We start from the raw sequence: 16,917 nt of genomic DNA, 5'->3' as shown, positions 1-16,917 counted from the left end.
AAATGAATCTACTTGGGATGATAAACCTAAAGATTTTTATTCATTCGTAGTTGTTTGTTTTATCGATTATTTAAAAACAGAGCTTTCAGAAAATAAAAATTTAGAGCTTGCGCCTTCTAGAAGAGAGATTCGTATATTAGATTAATTGATATGAAGATTATTAGGGATATTATTAAAAAAGCTATTATGACAATACCCTATAATGTTAGTAGCTTCTCTCTTATTAACTATATAAAAGATGGATTTGTATTAGATGATAGTACAGAATAATGGTTTATCTATAAAGCTAATCCTAGTATACGTCTAAAACGTAGAGATTTTACGATATTGGGTAAAGGGTTAAGAAAAGTACTATACGAAAGATTTCATAAATTAGAACTTTTAGTTCAGTATTTAAACCAAGTAGCTAAAGTTTGTACTTTATTAGAGATTCTCATCATATGGACATTACCATCAGGTTTAGTTGTAAAACAAAGCTATATGATGAGTGATGAGGTAAGGATAAAACCTTTCAACCATTCTAATAAGAAATTCTCTCTGAGAGTTCTAAATAAAGCTAAATTCAATTCAGATAAACAAGTTACAGCTTTTATGCCTAATTTAGTGCACTCATTAGATGCAGCTTCTCTAGCTTTATTATTAGACTTTTATTTTAAAGAATCAACTGATGTTAAAAATATATACACAACCCATGATTGTTTAGCTATACCAGCTAATAAAATGGAATGTCTTGTTAATCTATTAAAATTAACTTATGTTAAAATATACTCTGATGATAAATACCTATTAAAATTATATGAGGATATAAGGAAAAATATCCGTACTACTCAAAATAAGGGTTGTTTTAATGAAGAAACCTTAGAAATATTTTCCGACAATTTTCGTGATCCTATAAATTTTCCCGATGTAAAAAAAGTATTAGGTTCAGTACCTTCTGATTTTTATTTTAAAGTATTAGATAAAAGTAGTTACTGTGGGCACTATATGTAAAGCTCGACATAGGACGCAAACTCATATGCCTAGCCCTACGAAATAAGTAGTAACCTGGGGAGAAAATCGAATTCTCATCTTTAACGTATGAAATTAAGGTTTTACCTTTAAACTACCCGGGCTTAGTTTTTATTATATATATATAAACTCTGTATTACCATTTTTATACAGAGTTTATAATAAAAAAATTTTTTTTATAGCGTAAGCAGACGACTTCGTAAGTATGCAAGCCAACTAAAACTTGGAATAGGAGGAGCTTGTGCCTTTAATTTACTTAATTAAAAATAACAAACGGCCTATACGCATGATCCTTATTTGCCATAACTACTTACACCTATTTGTATACTATGGGTGCGCAAGCTATGCAAGCACTAAAGAAAATAAAGAAATAAGAAGGCAATACTTAGGTATAATCAAATTGGTATACCCAAGTATGTGTTAATGCGCACATATATAAATAATACAGGAGGTAATAAACTAAAACATTTCAGGTAAAAACAAAAATTATAAAGTTTTAAAGCTACGGGCGCAAATTCTAAAAAAAAACTAAAAAACTTTTGCCGCATTTTATTTTAATGTAGATCAAGTGCGTCTTTTATATATCCACTTGTTAATACTACAAAAACTTGAGCCTGTATAAAGGCAATACCTAACTCTAATCCAGAAAAAGCAATAATGAAGGCTAAAGGAATTAAACCCAGGAAAAAGAATATAATACCCGATGTCATTATATTATAAGTAAAACCTGCTAAAATATGTAACAGCATATGACCTGAAAGTCGTTCAACAAATTCATCCTTATATTAGGCTATTTATTAACACATACCACAGTATTCTAGTCTACTAATTTGAATAAATATTTTCCTTTAAAAGGTTTACTTCTATTTTCTTTTAAGTATAAAGATAAACTGGGCTGACGATAACCTAATGCTTTCGCAGCAGCAGAAATAGAAGAATATACTGTAACTTCTTTAGTGTCAACGTTAGTAACCTCTACTTTCATAGAGGTTTTCTGAACCTTTTTGTGAATTAAATTTCTACTTTCCTCATTTGAGTTTAAGTTTAATTTAAAAGTATATCTACCTAAAACGGGTTTATTTTGTTTCAAGTAAATGTAATGTTCAATATATCTCTTATCTATATCTAAAGCTCGGGCTGCAGCTCTAATGGCATGATAAGTAGTAGTAGTATTTGTTTTCAAATCAGTTACCTCAACTTCGATACCACTAGATTGACCTTTAGATAATTTAGTTAAAAATTCCGGAGATTTGAATGTCTTAGATGCGGCTATACGCATACTCTCTATTGTAGCTTCAGAATGTTTTCATCCAGATCCTCGAGAAGGGCTTCCGGGTATTTTTAATATATTATACTCGGGGGAGTACACTTCAAAAAAGTGTTTTTCTCTAGACATTAGACTATCCTTGTCGCAAATATCTAAGATAGTTAAAGTAAAATTAGTGTAACCATACTTTAATAATGCTACGTTAATAGGCATACTTTTTTCGTTTAGTATTCTGTTTATATTGTAATACTCCGAAAGCCTACGTCTTAAATCCACAGAACTCCCTACATATTTCTTACCATTCAATTTGTTAGTTCACATATAAATTCCAGATTTACCTTTAACATAGTTAAGAATATTTAGTTTGTCTATGTCCGCATCAGAGAAAATAGCTAGAGCGGAAGAGGAATTGTCACTTTTTGAAGTTGAAAACATTCTTACGCCAATAGGTCTGGAACAATTCGTAGAGAAGGTATAATTTTTATATTGAAAAATTATGCTACGCGATCTCACATTATATACGTGAAAATAATCTGAGATGACAGATCTCTTAGTAGAATTTTTAGCCAAAGATAATATAAGTCGTTCACAACTTTATCCTTTCTTTAAAGGTATATATAAACTTTGTCCCCTTTATATAAAGGTATTTATATACTTTATCCTTTCTGTAAAGTGTCACAGTATAGACTTTTCATGGTTACTACGGAGAAAATAATCGAAAGATTATATAAGTCTACACACGATAGTGTAGTTATTTTCTTTCTTTATTTTCCTTTTCGATTCTTTATTATTATTCTTGTAGGTGGCGAAGCCCCTAGAGGGAATAAAACAAAGGGTTTAAATATTATAAAATAAGGATAGGCTATTGTGATATCTTTAATCTTAGGTTACTTAGTTTCTCCTAAGAACCAGCTTTCCTGGCGACTAGAGTACACCTTACCATTAGTTTAAACTAATGAAAGAACCGTCTACTCGTTGCTCTTTTACAATAATATTTTAAATTATTACTGATTTAGATCCACGATCACCCATTTCTATTACTAGAATCTCTAATTATATTACTATACCCTCAATCATTAATGAGGCCAGGTAAGAAGTTTCCGTCTTATCTTTAGTTATTAGAGCTTTAGGGCTTCCCTGGAGTTTGGCTCTTTAACACAACAAAATGAGGCACCTAATCTCAATTTTTTATGTTTGCAGCTAATCTAAGACCTAAAGATATATTTCTCGCAAGGTACGAGATAAACTCTATTAATACTAATAAAGGTAGTAATCCTAGAGGACAACCAGCTGGTACTAATAAAGAAAAAAATTCTAATCCATGTTTTTGGAACCCTAAAATAGTTGCACCTAAAACTATAGTAAAACTAAGAGCAAATGTTAAAACAAAATGGCTTGTAGAAGCAAAGCTATATGGTACCATCCCAATTAAATTATTTATTAAAATAAATATAAATAAAGCATAAATAAAAGGAAAATATATTTGACCATTTTTAGGATTTATTTGATTTACTACGATACTATGAAGAGTTGCATATAAAGATTCTTGACTTATGGATCAGCTATTACCAATTAATTTATTGTAATTTGTACTTAATAAATTTATAATTAATAAAAAAAAAGCCCCCATTGTTAAATAAAACCCTATATTAGTGATAGAAATATGTAAATTCCCTAAAATAGGAGTATCAATGCTTATTAGATCTTTTATTTCAAATTGAGTTAGAGGACTACTATTATATCTTCAAAAATTAACAGTATTAAATAAAGTATTCATATATCTTTTTTATGTAAATTTAATTTAAAAACCTGATCTATCTATTCTAATATAAGTTTATTATAACAAGCTCCAAAAAATGTCATGAGTGGAGCTTGCGCCTACAATAATGTACTTGGAGGCGCAAGCTCCACTCAGCAGTTCGCTTTTAAGCCAGTGCTTAAAATATTTAGCTTAAATATAAAGCTTGCGCCTTAAATAAAAAAAGCACAACATATCACTAATTAAGTATAGCAGCCGTCTATGTAGCAGTAGTATGCAAACATATGAGCTCGCGCCTTATTAAATATATTTATATAAATATAGAGCTTGCGCCTTCCAGAAAGATCCTAGGATCTTTATGTAATTTTTTATTAATATGGATTAATTTAAACTAAATGTTGTAAATATATTTCTACAAAAAAGGGGTATTTAGAAACTTGTAAGTTAGCAATTTAGAATTAATTATTTAATATAATATTATTTACCGATCGCTCATTCCTTTAATTTTTCTCCATATTATTCCAAATTTTTATCTTTTTAATATATTTTACCCTAAGTTAACTTTTCTAAAAAATCACTATATTTCTTATTATATTTAGTCGTGTCGCAGACCATGACCAAATGGGCATTCCTGCCTTTAGTCGATTTCGCATTTCTACATATAGCGCCCTCAGCCTAGTATGGTGCAAGTTCTGCTTGCGTCTGGTAAGTAGGTTGATTTATAATCATGCTGACTTCGTACACAATACTCATCGACCTAAAATGAATAAAGTAAGCCAAACGACATACAATATATATAAATATTATTTAAAATATTTATGTTTTATATTGGGGTCAATATTTTTTAATTCATTTATAATTTTATTCCCCATATCTTTTTGTTGATCTTTTAAAAGATCAACTAATTTAATATAATCCTTGAATAATTCTTTAGATCTAGGATCATAAACACAATTTGGATCATTATTATTGACCTCAGATATATGTTTTCTAAATTTTAGAGATTGATTATCATATAACTCTAAAGATTTTTTTATATCCTCCAATAAATTATTTAACCTTTCTATATCAGAAGGATTTGTAGTATTAGATGGCATTTCAACCGACATAGATGATAGCCCTCTTTTTTCTAATAAATTATTAGGTACCGGTTTTACAATTTTACCGGGGTATTTAGGAACATTTTCAGGTAAATTTGGGATTGCTTTTTCTACCTCTTTTGGTTTAGAAGATTTACTAGCAAACTCATAAACATGACTTAACGGGTTAGAATCTGAATCAGTACCACCCATCTTTAGAGTATTTCTATCTATTATATTAACTATAATTTCTGAAATATAATCTATGAAAGATATTAATGTACTTATCTCCATATTTTTAATAGAGATAAAACCTAAGATTACTATTCTAAAATATAGAACAAAATTTAGTGAAATATGTATATTAACTAAAAGATATAAAAGCAGAATAAAATAAACAAATGAAGAGTCACTTTTTTTTAATCAATTCTCTATTAGAGTTATTATTTTAGTAATCTTTATATTAATATAATTAATAACAAATTTAATTAAATTTGCAATAATGCTATATATTCCTGTAAGAAAAGCCATTATTATAAATATATATAATATATTTTCAACAAAACCATTTGTTAAAATTTCGTTTATTCAAAATAAGGGATAGTTACTATTCATAAATAATATTTTTAATATTTATTATTAAGAGAATAAGTACAGACATACGTCTGTACGTCTGTCTGTATGTAATACTAATCATCCGGTAGGTTAATCACCATCATCATCATCCTCTAAATAGATGAGGATGATGACGGCGAAACTAGTCTGGAGTACTTAAGAAAGTTATATGCAATATGTAACAACAATTACCAGGCGCAAGCTCGTCATCTAGCTGTCTATTATCCTATAAGCTATTATAGGATATAAGAAACCCCAAACTTGTTAAGCAATTACCTTAACAACTACTTATTCCCAATAATTTTTTTCACCAGAGTTTGCATAGCTTGCGCACCCGGAGCTAATCCTGTCAAAGGGAGCTTGCGCCTAGTATTTTTATTTTTCATGTTTTAATAGTTTGTTTATATCGAGCGAGCACTGCCAATAGTTAAGAAAAGGTCAAAAATTAAGTCATTGACTCAAATCCGGTAGATCCCACCAAATGAAGATTCAACTAAGTCTTAACTAAATGGCATAGCCCCCAAGATGAATCGAACATCTATCATAATATTAACAGTATTATGCTCTACCGTTGAGCTATAGGGGCTTTAAGTGTAAACTTTAATGAATATGTAACTGCAGGCATACAGACATACTTCGTCAGTACGTCTGTAAGACGACGAAGTATGTCTATATATCCTACGTCGATATTATATATAATGCCCGCAGACCAGCAGTAAGCACGTCCAACGCCGTCCTACGTGCATAACCCGGGCATCGTGTTTTACTTTTATACTTTAATTTATTATATCTTTTTTTTTAAGTCTCATTTTAACCAGGCGCGGTGCAAAATCATATCGCACCAGCCTTGTAAGAAATAGGAGATTCGAACTCATAACCTTCCGTGTGTAAAACGGTTGCTCTACCGTTGAGCTAATTTCTTTTAAATTATGGTAAAAAAATTTTTTTTTAATTATAGAGTGAGGAGGAGTTTGCGCCTCCCTATATATAGCGCCGCATATATACAGACATACTTCGCCCGACGTACTGACGAAGTATCTCGAGCTTGCACCCACCTAAATTTTTCTTTGTTTTATTGTTATAACAATTGATCCCACCATTGCTAGTAAAAGTATAAAACTAGCGATTATTAATCATATATTATAAATAGTATACATTATATTACCTATAGCTGTTATATGATTAAAGTCTATTACAGATCCATCCCATGTTACACTAGTCATAAAATACAGTACATTATTGTATAAATTATTCAAATTATTATCATTTATATTTACATCTATTGTATAAAAATCCTCGCTAAAATAGTTATTATAGAAATTACTTAACATGACAATATCATAAGGTAACATTGGAAATAAAAAATTACTAAATATAATTCCAATAAATATTGTTAAAGGAATACTATTACTAGTATTACTTTGAAGTTCACTTGTTCTAATATTTATTAACATCAAGATAAATAAAAATAATATAGATACAGCACCTATATATACTATTATATATGATAAACCTATGAAATTTAGACCTATTATATTCAAATAAGAGGAAATACCTCCAAATAATAGTATTAAAAATAATACGGATACAATAGGGTTTTTAGTTAAAATAACGTATATTCCTGTAAGAAAAGCCATTATTGAAAATATATCTAATATGTATTCAACAAAACCATTTGTTAAAATTTCGTTTATTCAAAATAAGGGATAGTTACTATTCATAAATAATATTTTTAATATTTATTATTAAGAGGATAAGTACAGACATACGTCTGTACGTGATACTCACCACCCAGTATCATCAACCATAGGGTTATTTATTCCCAGGTGTAGGCTCGAAGTGATCCAAAATATTTAAAAAAGTTATACAGCCAAAGGGAGCTTGCACCTGGAACAAGAGCACTTAGACTCGAACTAAGAAATTAAAGGTTGAAGCTTTCTGTTTTACCTTTAAACTATACTCTTTATGTGTGCTAGGCTGCGCCTTACAAGGAATTTAACTAACGGAAAAGAGGTGACTCGAACACCCAGGTGCTTAAACACAATATTTAGCAAATATCTTACCTTACCTATGGCAACTTTTCCCATAAAGTACGAACTAGACCGGCATCGAACCGGCATCTGCTTCCGTGACAAGGAAACCCTCTACCAATTAAGTTACTAATTCTTAAGTTAAGTTATTAACACTAAATCGAGCTTAGAGCTTGCATACGTACTGACGAAGTATGTCTATATGTATACGGCGCTATATGTAGCGAGGCGCAAGCTCCTCCTCCTCCTCAAAATAAAGTGAGTGTGGTGCGGTGTGGTATGACGTGGCTGCAGGCGACTTCGTACGTACACCGTGCTCCTTCTAGAAAGATAGTAAAAGAGCTTGCACCGTAATTTAATATACGATATGTGAGATTCGAACTCACAAAGAACATTTGGAAGATGGACGTTTTACCAATTAGACTAATATCGCAGCATTAGCTTAATGCTATGTAGGCATACTTATTTAGGCTTTACATGCAAAGGGATCAGCAGTATACTATATGCAATACGCAGTACTACGTATGTAGTACTACGTAAAAAAAATTAAGAATATACATTATAAATAGGATCTACCGGATTCGAACCGATGACCGAATGATTAAAAGTCACATGTATTACCATTATACTAAGATCCTTTTGTATATTGGTGTTAATTTGGAAATGATGAATAATCTACTAAGAACCTCAATAATAAATTGAAACATATAAAAAAAGTCAAACTACATCCACAAAATGTCAATATAAAATACCACCTTCAAAACCTACATGATGGTTGTCAGTTAAATGGTAAGCAAATATTCTTCATAAAGCTACCGCTAAAAATATTGTTCCAATTATCACGTGAAACCCGTGGAAACCTGTACCAAAATAAAAACATGTACCAAAAGCACCATCACTAATAGTAAAAGATGAAACATTATACTCAACTCCTTGGAATACTGTAAATATTATAGCTAGTAATATAGTAATAATAGATCCATATAAAGCTCCTTTTCTTTCCCCATGAATTAAAGAGTGATGAGCGTAAGTTACTGTTGCACCACTAGATAAAAGTATTACTGTATTAAGTAAAGGTAATTCAAAAGGATTTATAGGTTCAATACCTATAGGTGGTCATTGAGATCCTAATTCTACAGTAGGTGTCAATGAACTGTGAAAGAAAGCTCAAAATATAGCTAAAAAAAATAGTGCTTCAGATACTATAAAAAGTATAACACCTAAATTTAATCCTTTTTGGACAGCAAGGGTATGGTCACCTAATAAAGTCAAAATAGTTGACAATGCTACTTATAACTAAAAATAGTATATAAACTTATATACATACTACAAGTAGAGGTAACTAACCTAGAAAAATAAGGGTATAAACACTTTGTTTTTAGTGTGTTTATATATAGAAATCTTTTAAATGATCTCAAGTATACTCAGTACGGCTGTTATTCATAGAATTTTTTAGAGCCCGAACCTCAAGTACTTCTTCCGTAGTTAACCGTTTACCTAAATAATTCAACCCTTTGAAAAAAGCTAAATAATTTAGATGTTTACTAGTCATCAAAGGAAATTTAGTTAAATACGAAACGATTATATAATGCTTTCTATCAGATTGTGCAAAAAATACTAGCTTCTTAGCTGGTTCTTTAAAAATAGGTGAAGATTCAGTCTTATAATTTATATTAACTTGGAAAAATTCCGCCAATTTAGTCATGAAATATAGGTTAGATTCTTTAGTTACTCTATTCAATTCACTTTGATTAAGAGAGAATACACACTGTACTCTACCCCGAACATTCGAATGATCTGAGTTATAAGAACCACTTAATTTTATAGAAAAATGACCATCACTATCAATAAATCCAGCTAACCATGCATTAGAGTCTAAGTTACTATTATCTAAAGGTAATTTTATTAAATTCGCATTTCGCCATTTATTAAGATTATCTATAGCTTTATGTAAAGCTATAATTTTGGGTGTACGAAATTTACCATTAACCATATTAATTATACTTATAACTCCTTCTGCATTAGTAATACTGTATCTACATATATTAATGCCTTCTCTACTAATTATACCTGTACCAAGAATACTTTGTAATTTTTCATACATTCTCAATTCATTTTTACTAAATGTAAAAACAATTTTAGGTGAAGTCTTTTCTTTATCTCCTTTTCTAAGAATAATAGATCCATCACCTTCAATTAAACCAGCTAAATAATAAGCTAATTGATTAACTTTTTCCGTATGATATCTTTGTAAAAATGCAATCGACAATCTAGAAAAGTCCTTATATAATAAAGATTTCGATTTAACTTTTAAGTTACTTGATTTAAATATATTACCCTTTTTCGTGTGGTCACCTAAGTACGTCATAAATTATTAATCATCTTATCGCTAAGATGTTTGGACTATATCTTAACCTATGGCTTAGAGCTTGTGCCTAAATAATACATAAGTTTTTCACATGTAGTCTCTGAGGATCCTACTAGGATAATTATTCATCCTCTGGTTTCCTGCTGATTGTCTTATAATTAAAAGAGTTTCCAGCATATAGTGAAATTTAAAGAAACCACTAATATTAGGTGTTAAGAAGCTTCTGATATTATATCTCTAAATCAGAAAGCCATAGATGAAATAACTAATATTAAAGAGATAAAAAATAAATAATAACTATTATTAAAATTATGCATAGATAAAGCAGCACTAGTAGCTAAATTTAATAAACTAACGCTAGTATATAAGGGTCATGGAGATGGAGATACTAAATGAAACGGATGATCTTGAAAATTACTTCTAATTAAATTAGTCATTTTATCGTTTTATTTTTTTTTATTTTTTTACTTGATTTGATTTATTTGTTTTTTTTTCTGTTTTTTTTGTTTTGTTTTGTTTTGTTTTGAGCAAAAAAGGCTAGTATATTATTATCTTTTTAATAAAAAAAAAATTTTTTTTATTTATATAGCAGACATACATACTTACTCAGTATGTATGTATGCAGTACGCCTAACCAATTTTTATAAAGGCGTGTGTGTCCACCCTTTATAGTAGGAAAGAAAGGAATTGAACCTTCGATGACTTTATTAGTCATTAAGTTTACAGCTTAACCCGTCATACCAACAAACGGGACTCTCCTTATATATAGTATATAATAAATATAACAAGTGATATTTAGAATATATTCCTATATATATATAAAAATCAATCAAAATTTGATTTGAGGATTTTCATAAAAATTTTTATTGTTAAGTATAATAAGTCCCGTGCAACTTCCACTACACGAACCGTATTTCGACTTTACACTAATCAGAGTCACACATACGAAGAGCCCCATATTAAAAAATAAAATCTAGCTTGCACCGTCATCTATTCTTGTTTAATACAGAACAGCAAACTTATTGCGCATACTCCTTTCAGCATGTGACGAGTGGTTAGTACCAATCCGAAGTTATATTCACCGTGTCATGGTGATCCACGATTACTAGCAATTTCTTATTCATATAGCCGAGTTTCAGACTACAATCCATATCTAATTTTATCCTATTTTGGGAGATTAGCTAAAATTCACATTTTTGCATCTCTTTGTTTAGGTACATGTGGCACGTCTATAGCCCACAACATCAAGGCCATGAGGACTTGTCTTGATCCCTTTTATCATAACCCATATACAGGTGAACTGCTTTATTTTATAATTTACAAATAAAGCAAGGGTTTTCGTTAATTCCATGGACCGAACCACAGTTTCACAACATCAACTGAAGACAGCCGTGCAACACTTGTATAATACTTGCATTAATCTATAACCTAAAAGCATAGTTAGCTAAATAATATTTAGCCAGCTATATATCTTAGAGCTTGCGCCTAACACTTAAATTTAGAGCGAGGAGGAGCTTTCGCCGCCCCCGCGCCGCTACCTTTAAATAAGTGATGGTAGTAGATAGCATTTTTTTATATTCAAGTTGTGGTAAGGTTTTTCGTGGGTCATCGAATTAAATAACATACTTCACTGCTGGTGTCAGAAACGGTCTAGTGATTTCAGTTCCTGCGTTGCCACATTACTCTTGAGGTGAAATGCTTACACTTTCATTTATAGACTAGATGGTAAAATTTAATACGAGCTTACGCCCTTGTTTGTATTTAACTATATCTAACCTATGGCATTCATAATTGACTGCTAAGACTACTTGGGTATCTAATCCTTTTTGTGACCTAAGCCTTCGTCCTTCAACGTCAGTTTTTATATAAAAGATTGCCTTCGCCTTTACCAGTCCCCTAGGTATTAATGAATTACAACTCTACACTCTAGAGTAAGATCTTCTTATATAAAACTCTAGTAAAATTGTTCCCGTTAAGGCAAATTCTACCGTCTAAGTACCCTTTAAACCTATTTAAGATGAATAACACTAGTCTCTTACGTATTGCCGCGACTGCTGGCACGCAATTGGTCAAGACAAGATGTACATACCGTCATTATAGGTATGTATACAGAATTTTATTCGATAAATCGATTAACTCCATTTTTATGGAGCCATTCTTCCAAGTTACCAGTTCAGCCGTTAGGCCATTGACCAATATTCCTCACTGCTGTACTTCGTTTGCCTTGGGATTTTTTCATCCCCAATGTGGTCGATCAACCTTTCTCAGCTTCGACTAAGAGAATACTAGGCTTGTTAAGCAATTACCTTAACAACTACCTTTCCCCGAGATTTTTTATCTTCATCTAAAAGCGAACATGACCGTTCTTTATTACTATAAAGGATTTGCCTTTACTTTTAGGTAGTACAAAAAACCATAATACTCACCTGTACACCACTTTTAATTAAAAAAACCCCTTTAGAGAGATTAACCTTATAAATAGAGGAGAATAAACCCTAAATTTAAACCTCCTTAATAACCAGTTTTACAGAAAGGAAAGAATAACTTTACTGCAACTGTAAAATTTAATTAAACGTTCGATTAGCATGTGTCAAGTATTTGGACAGTGTTCAATCAGAGCCATCACCAAACTCAACTTTGGTTAAAGTGAGTAAAGGCGAGCTTGCGCCGCGCCTTATTTAACACCACTTTATCAATTAATGATATTATAAATTTAATTAAATTAAATTAAATTACAATAACATCACTAATATATTTTAAGATACTTTAGAGCGAGGAGGGCGCAAGCATACATACATACTGACGAAGTATGTCGAGGAGGAGCTTGCGCTATATATAGCGCAAGCTCCTCGCTATATATAGCGCAGACGAAGTATAAATATCCCATACGAAGACTCAGATATAGCATGAAAAAAAAATCAGGCTGAGTAAAGAAAAGGGGGGCGAATTATCTACTAAATATATTTAAAAGTAAAGCCATAAATATCAGATCAGTAAAAAAAGTAATATAATAACTGTATATACTTTAAAAGTATAAGGATAAATAATGATTCCCATTTTAGACTCGAACTAAAAACCGTAATATTAGAAGTATTCTGCTCTACCATTGAGCTAATGGGAAAAAAAAATAAAAGGTGACTTTTTAGCTAGCCAACATATGCCGCCACCCGCATTAATTTTATTAATATTAAACATAAACAGCTATATCTAGGTATATAATATATTATTTACAATTTATAGAGCTTACACCTAAAAAAAAAATTTTTTTTTTGCCTTTCGCTAAATATTAGCACTACTTCGTGCTTCGGCGTAAACTCGAAGTATGACGAAGTCGTACGACGAAGTCATACGAAGTACAAATTAAGTAAATAAGCAGAAGTACAAAATTGGCATTTTATAAAATAAAGTCCAAATTTATATTTTACCTAAATACTCTATTGTTGAAGAATAATTAAACCTTGTCATAGTTATTACCTGTCTACTATCAATTTTCAATGCACTTTTACCTAATTCATAAACAAAACCTATAGTTATAATAGTTATAAACCCTAATAATATAATTAAACCGTAAATATTATTGACATATTCACTAACAGCAAAAGGAAAAGTTAATAATATTTCTAAATCTAATAATAAGTATACTAAAGCGAAAATAAAAAATTTAACACCAAATTGTGTTCTATTTTGCCCTAAAAAACTATGAAAACCACATTCAAATATGCTATACTTCTCTTGATACGTTTAAGCTAAATTTCTCATATCTATAAATTTTAGAGCTTGCGCCTTGATTTTAACTATTATTTTCTATTCGTATTCATTCTATTACGGATTTTTTTTATTTGATCTAATCCTTCTTTAGTTAAATGCGATTTATTTTCCATTAATCTTACGACTTCACAAAAATCTGTGAAATCTAAATTTTTATTTCCTTTTAAAGGATATTTAATGAAAAATGGAACAATAATATCTTTTATACTAGAAAAATTAGTTACTTTAAAATCAATAGTACCTCTAGGATCTAAACTTGTATTACCACACCCTAAATATTCAATTAAGCTTTTTATTAAATACTCATCTCTATTACTTTGAGTTAAAATAAAACTTAATTTAACTGCTTCTCCTAATTTAGATGTTTTAGACTTAAAAACTACGACACTAAAACAACCCTCTGCATCAACAAATCCAGATAATCAAAAAGGATTCAGAATTTGAGGTAACGATGTATCAGGTCTTAAAATAGTATTAATACCAGGGAAAGCAAAACTTAAATCATTATTTAAACCATTATTTATTACAGCCTTTATAGCTACAAGTTCCAATAATCCTTCTTTTGTAAGATGACTTTTGTTTTTTATTAAATTATGAGCCATTTTAAACAACTTATAATCAGCTTGTTTTTTAGTTATTAAGGGGTATTTATCAAAATGATTAATTATAAGATCTAAACCTTTTAAAGATTCTACTCGATATTGTGCAGAATCCTTAGTCATAAGAAATACATTACCTACATCAAAAAATTCTTTAATCTTATTTAATAAACTTAAGTCTTTTTTATGTAAGCTTATTACAAATCTACAAACTACACGTCAACCTAACTTATATTTATTATCTTTTATTATAGTTAACATAAAAGAACCTTCACCATCTACAAACCCCGAGATGTATGAAGGATTTAGTTTAGATTCTAAGGTACTGAAATTTCTTTTAAAATTTATAGAGTTAGAAGGGATTTTAGCCTGATAACTTATTTCTAAGCCCACTAGAGTACATCTTAATACTAAATTATTAGTACAACTACCGTATACTCGTTGCTCTTTTACAGACAATAAAGCTGACTTAGATCCGCGGTTGCCTATTATACTTTCGTATATCTTCTGACTTATTACTATACCTGAGTAATTACTTCAGCCACAATTAACCTTTCGATTAATGCTTAGTATCAGAAGCTTTAAGGTTTTCCCGGAATTTGATAGTTTTACCCAATTAATTGATTTCCCTGTTCAATTTTTAGGATTATGAGGAGCAAATATTAAATTAATAAATAAAAAAAGTAAAGCAATTATAGATACAAATAAAATAAATAATGTCATACTACTCATTTAATTACTAAATAAAACTTGTACCAATATGGTACCCATACTTAATCATTCTTTATTCATAAATATAAATAATAATATTACCAATGTAATTATAGAAATTGTAATAGAAAAAGGGCTAGATATAAGTGTAATTCTACCCTTAAAATCCCCAGCTTCAAAGATTAAACCCTTTTTAAATAAAAATTCACCTATAGAAGGATTTATACTATGATCAGGTAAATAGAAAAAAATTTTTTTTATTATATTTAAGTAATAAACTGCACCAATTACACTAGTAAGTATTGCAATTAAAGTTAAGAAAATATAACCATTATCTAAAGCAGCACTTAATACCATCTGTTTGGCAAAAAACCCTACTAGAGGTGGTATACCCACAAAAGAGAAAATTGTGATAGCTAAACTTAAAGATAATAAAGGATTTATATAGAAATACCCTTTTAATTGGCTAATTACTTGTATTGGAGAGTTATTTTTATCTAATAAATCTTTATATTCTTTATTTGTTGTTATATAACCATATAAAGAAAACCCTATAGTAATTATTATAATAAACACATTTAAATTACTTATAGAATATTGTATTAAATAAAATATAAAAGCTTGTGTTGATTCTATACTACAACCACTTAAAGCTAATAATATAAAACCTACATGAGAGATAGTACTGTACGCAAGTAATCTCTTAATTCTAAATTGTGTCAAACCAACAACAGTTCCAATTATTAATGAAAAAAGAGAACTTATTAATAAAAGGTATGTTCAACTAAATTCTGATAAATAATTATTTGTATGATAAACTAATTCTAACAAAAATATAAAAATAGAAATTTTAGCTATTATAGCCACAAATGTTGTAACTATAGTGGGTATAGCATCATATACGTCAGGAGATCAAAAATGAAAAGGTGCTGCACTTACTTTAAATAAAAACCCTATACTAAATACTAGTAAAGCAAAATTTAAATAATATGATTTATACCATGAAGTTAAAGCAGGCATATCCGCAGCACCATCTTTTACATCACTTATACTATTAAGTATATAAAGCCCATCCAGACTTGTAGTACCAGAATTAATATATAATAAACTTGTACCTAATAAAATAAAGCACGAGCTTAAACCACCTAATAAAAAATAAATTAAACCCCCTGCTGTAGATAATTCAGAATTTCTATAAATAGTACTTAATAAATACAAGCCATAACTTTGCAATTCAATAGAAAGAAATATAGAAACTAAATCATTCGTAGACATTAAAAAGACTGCTCCACTGATAACAAATAATAATATTAAAGGATATTCGATAATTTTCATATGTTCCCCCATTTTATTAAAAATTTTGGTTCTATAATTTAAAAATTTTTGATAAATTATATCTTTTAATGATGAATGTTCAGGTATTCAGGCTTTTCGGGGGTAGAAACTCGTTAATTGTAATATTAATATACTTAAAAAAAAAATAAATATATGAAATATTAATGTTATATTAGTAATATGTAATAAACCTCCATGTAGCCCAATACCTTTATTAATTATAGACAAACTCATTGTATCATGTAAAATACAATAAATCAAATCTATAAGAGCAATTCGGTTGAAGTTAACCGACATATCCTGCCTTAAAGTAACGGCATTCGACAGTAATAATCCTATTATACTTATAAATATCATAAAATAAAAAAAAAAATTAAG

At 29.5% G+C, this 16,917-nt stretch overlaps 6 protein-coding genes and 11 non-coding genes across 17 annotated transcripts, besides 6 other annotated features; 1 reads left to right on the top strand and 16 right to left on the bottom strand. All coding sequences in view use genetic code 4, as the record gives it.

Moving 5' to 3' along the window:
• Window positions 1-480: 480 nt before the first annotated feature.
• Window positions 481-990, top strand: QC764_0115830 (uncharacterized protein; the record flags this gene model as incomplete). The annotated part of the gene is made up of 1 exon: window positions 481-990. The coding sequence occupies one exon, from the start codon at window positions 481-483 to the stop codon at window positions 988-990; it is 510 nt and encodes a 169-aa protein (XP_062795735.1).
• A 51-nt stretch (window positions 991-1,041) lies between these two features.
• Window positions 1,042-1,112, bottom strand: trnM(cat). The gene has a single exon. It is a non-coding gene; the product is annotated as a tRNA-Met (tRNA).
• Window positions 1,113-1,562: 450 nt separating this feature from the next.
• On the bottom strand, window positions 1,563-4,052 carry atp6 (ATP synthase F0 subunit a; the record flags this gene model as incomplete). The annotated part of the gene is made up of 2 exons: window positions 1,563-1,770; window positions 3,466-4,052. 2 exons carry the CDS (start codon window positions 4,050-4,052, stop codon window positions 1,563-1,565), a joined length of 795 nt encoding a protein of 264 aa, XP_062795734.1.
• Window positions 1,771-3,465: a mobile genetic element.
• Window positions 1,826-2,710: a mobile genetic element.
• A 2,191-nt stretch (window positions 4,053-6,243) lies between the features above and the next one.
• trnN(gtt) lies at window positions 6,244-6,314 on the bottom strand. The gene has a single exon. It is a non-coding gene; the product is annotated as a tRNA-Asx (tRNA).
• Window positions 6,315-6,578: 264 nt separating this feature from the next.
• Window positions 6,579-6,650, bottom strand: trnV(tac). Its single transcript has one exon. It is a non-coding gene; the product is annotated as a tRNA-Val (tRNA).
• Window positions 6,651-6,783: 133 nt separating this feature from the next.
• nad6 (NADH dehydrogenase subunit 6) lies at window positions 6,784-7,449 on the bottom strand (the record flags this gene model as incomplete). The annotated part of the gene is made up of 1 exon: window positions 6,784-7,449. One exon carries the CDS (start codon window positions 7,447-7,449, stop codon window positions 6,784-6,786), a length of 666 nt encoding a protein of 221 aa, XP_062795733.1.
• Window positions 7,450-7,621: 172 nt separating this feature from the next.
• On the bottom strand, window positions 7,622-7,692 carry trnW(tca). Its single transcript has one exon. It is a non-coding gene; the product is annotated as a tRNA-Trp (tRNA).
• Window positions 7,693-7,731: 39 nt separating this feature from the next.
• trnS(gct) lies at window positions 7,732-7,812 on the bottom strand. The gene has a single exon. It is a non-coding gene; the product is annotated as a tRNA-Ser (tRNA).
• A 9-nt stretch (window positions 7,813-7,821) lies between these two features.
• trnD(gtc) lies at window positions 7,822-7,894 on the bottom strand. Its single transcript has one exon. It is a non-coding gene; the product is annotated as a tRNA-Asp (tRNA).
• A 225-nt stretch (window positions 7,895-8,119) lies between these two features.
• Window positions 8,120-8,191, bottom strand: trnG(tcc). The gene has a single exon. It is a non-coding gene; the product is annotated as a tRNA-Gly (tRNA).
• A 133-nt stretch (window positions 8,192-8,324) lies between these two features.
• Window positions 8,325-8,396, bottom strand: trnK(ttt). The gene has a single exon. It is a non-coding gene; the product is annotated as a tRNA-Lys (tRNA).
• A 40-nt stretch (window positions 8,397-8,436) lies between these two features.
• On the bottom strand, window positions 8,437-10,563 carry cox3 (cytochrome c oxidase subunit 3; the record flags this gene model as incomplete). The annotated part of the gene is made up of 2 exons: window positions 8,437-9,027; window positions 10,345-10,563. The coding sequence occupies 2 exons, from the start codon at window positions 10,561-10,563 to the stop codon at window positions 8,437-8,439; spliced, it is 810 nt and encodes a 269-aa protein (XP_062795732.1).
• Window positions 9,028-10,344: a mobile genetic element.
• Window positions 9,146-10,126: a mobile genetic element.
• Window positions 10,564-10,798: 235 nt separating the features above from the next.
• trnY(gta) lies at window positions 10,799-10,886 on the bottom strand. The gene has a single exon. It is a non-coding gene; the product is annotated as a tRNA-Tyr (tRNA).
• A 2-nt stretch (window positions 10,887-10,888) lies between these two features.
• rns lies at window positions 10,889-12,873 on the bottom strand. Its single transcript has one exon. It is a non-coding gene; the product is annotated as a small subunit ribosomal RNA (ribosomal RNA).
• Window positions 12,874-13,175: 302 nt separating this feature from the next.
• On the bottom strand, window positions 13,176-13,247 carry trnR(tct). Its single transcript has one exon. It is a non-coding gene; the product is annotated as a tRNA-Arg (tRNA).
• A 293-nt stretch (window positions 13,248-13,540) lies between these two features.
• nad3 (NADH dehydrogenase subunit 3) lies at window positions 13,541-15,225 on the bottom strand (the record flags this gene model as incomplete). The annotated part of the gene is made up of 2 exons: window positions 13,541-13,864; window positions 15,136-15,225. 2 exons carry the CDS (start codon window positions 15,223-15,225, stop codon window positions 13,541-13,543), a joined length of 414 nt encoding a protein of 137 aa, XP_062795731.1.
• Window positions 13,865-15,135: a mobile genetic element.
• Window positions 13,924-15,135: a mobile genetic element.
• On the bottom strand, window positions 15,226-16,896 carry nad2 (NADH dehydrogenase subunit 2; the record flags this gene model as incomplete). Its single annotated transcript has 1 exon — window positions 15,226-16,896. The coding sequence occupies one exon, from the start codon at window positions 16,894-16,896 to the stop codon at window positions 15,226-15,228; it is 1,671 nt and encodes a 556-aa protein (XP_062795730.1).
• Between the last annotated feature and the right edge of the window lie 21 nt (window positions 16,897-16,917).

This window comes from Podospora pseudoanserina, mitochondrion, assembly GCF_035222485.1.
Source record: "Podospora pseudoanserina strain CBS 124.78 mitochondrion, complete sequence, whole genome shotgun sequence".
In the NCBI taxonomy this organism is placed as follows: domain Eukaryota; kingdom Fungi; phylum Ascomycota; class Sordariomycetes; order Sordariales; family Podosporaceae; genus Podospora; species Podospora pseudoanserina.
The sequence above is the reverse complement of the archived record's forward strand: the minus strand, read 5'-3'. Positions and strand labels throughout refer to the sequence as shown.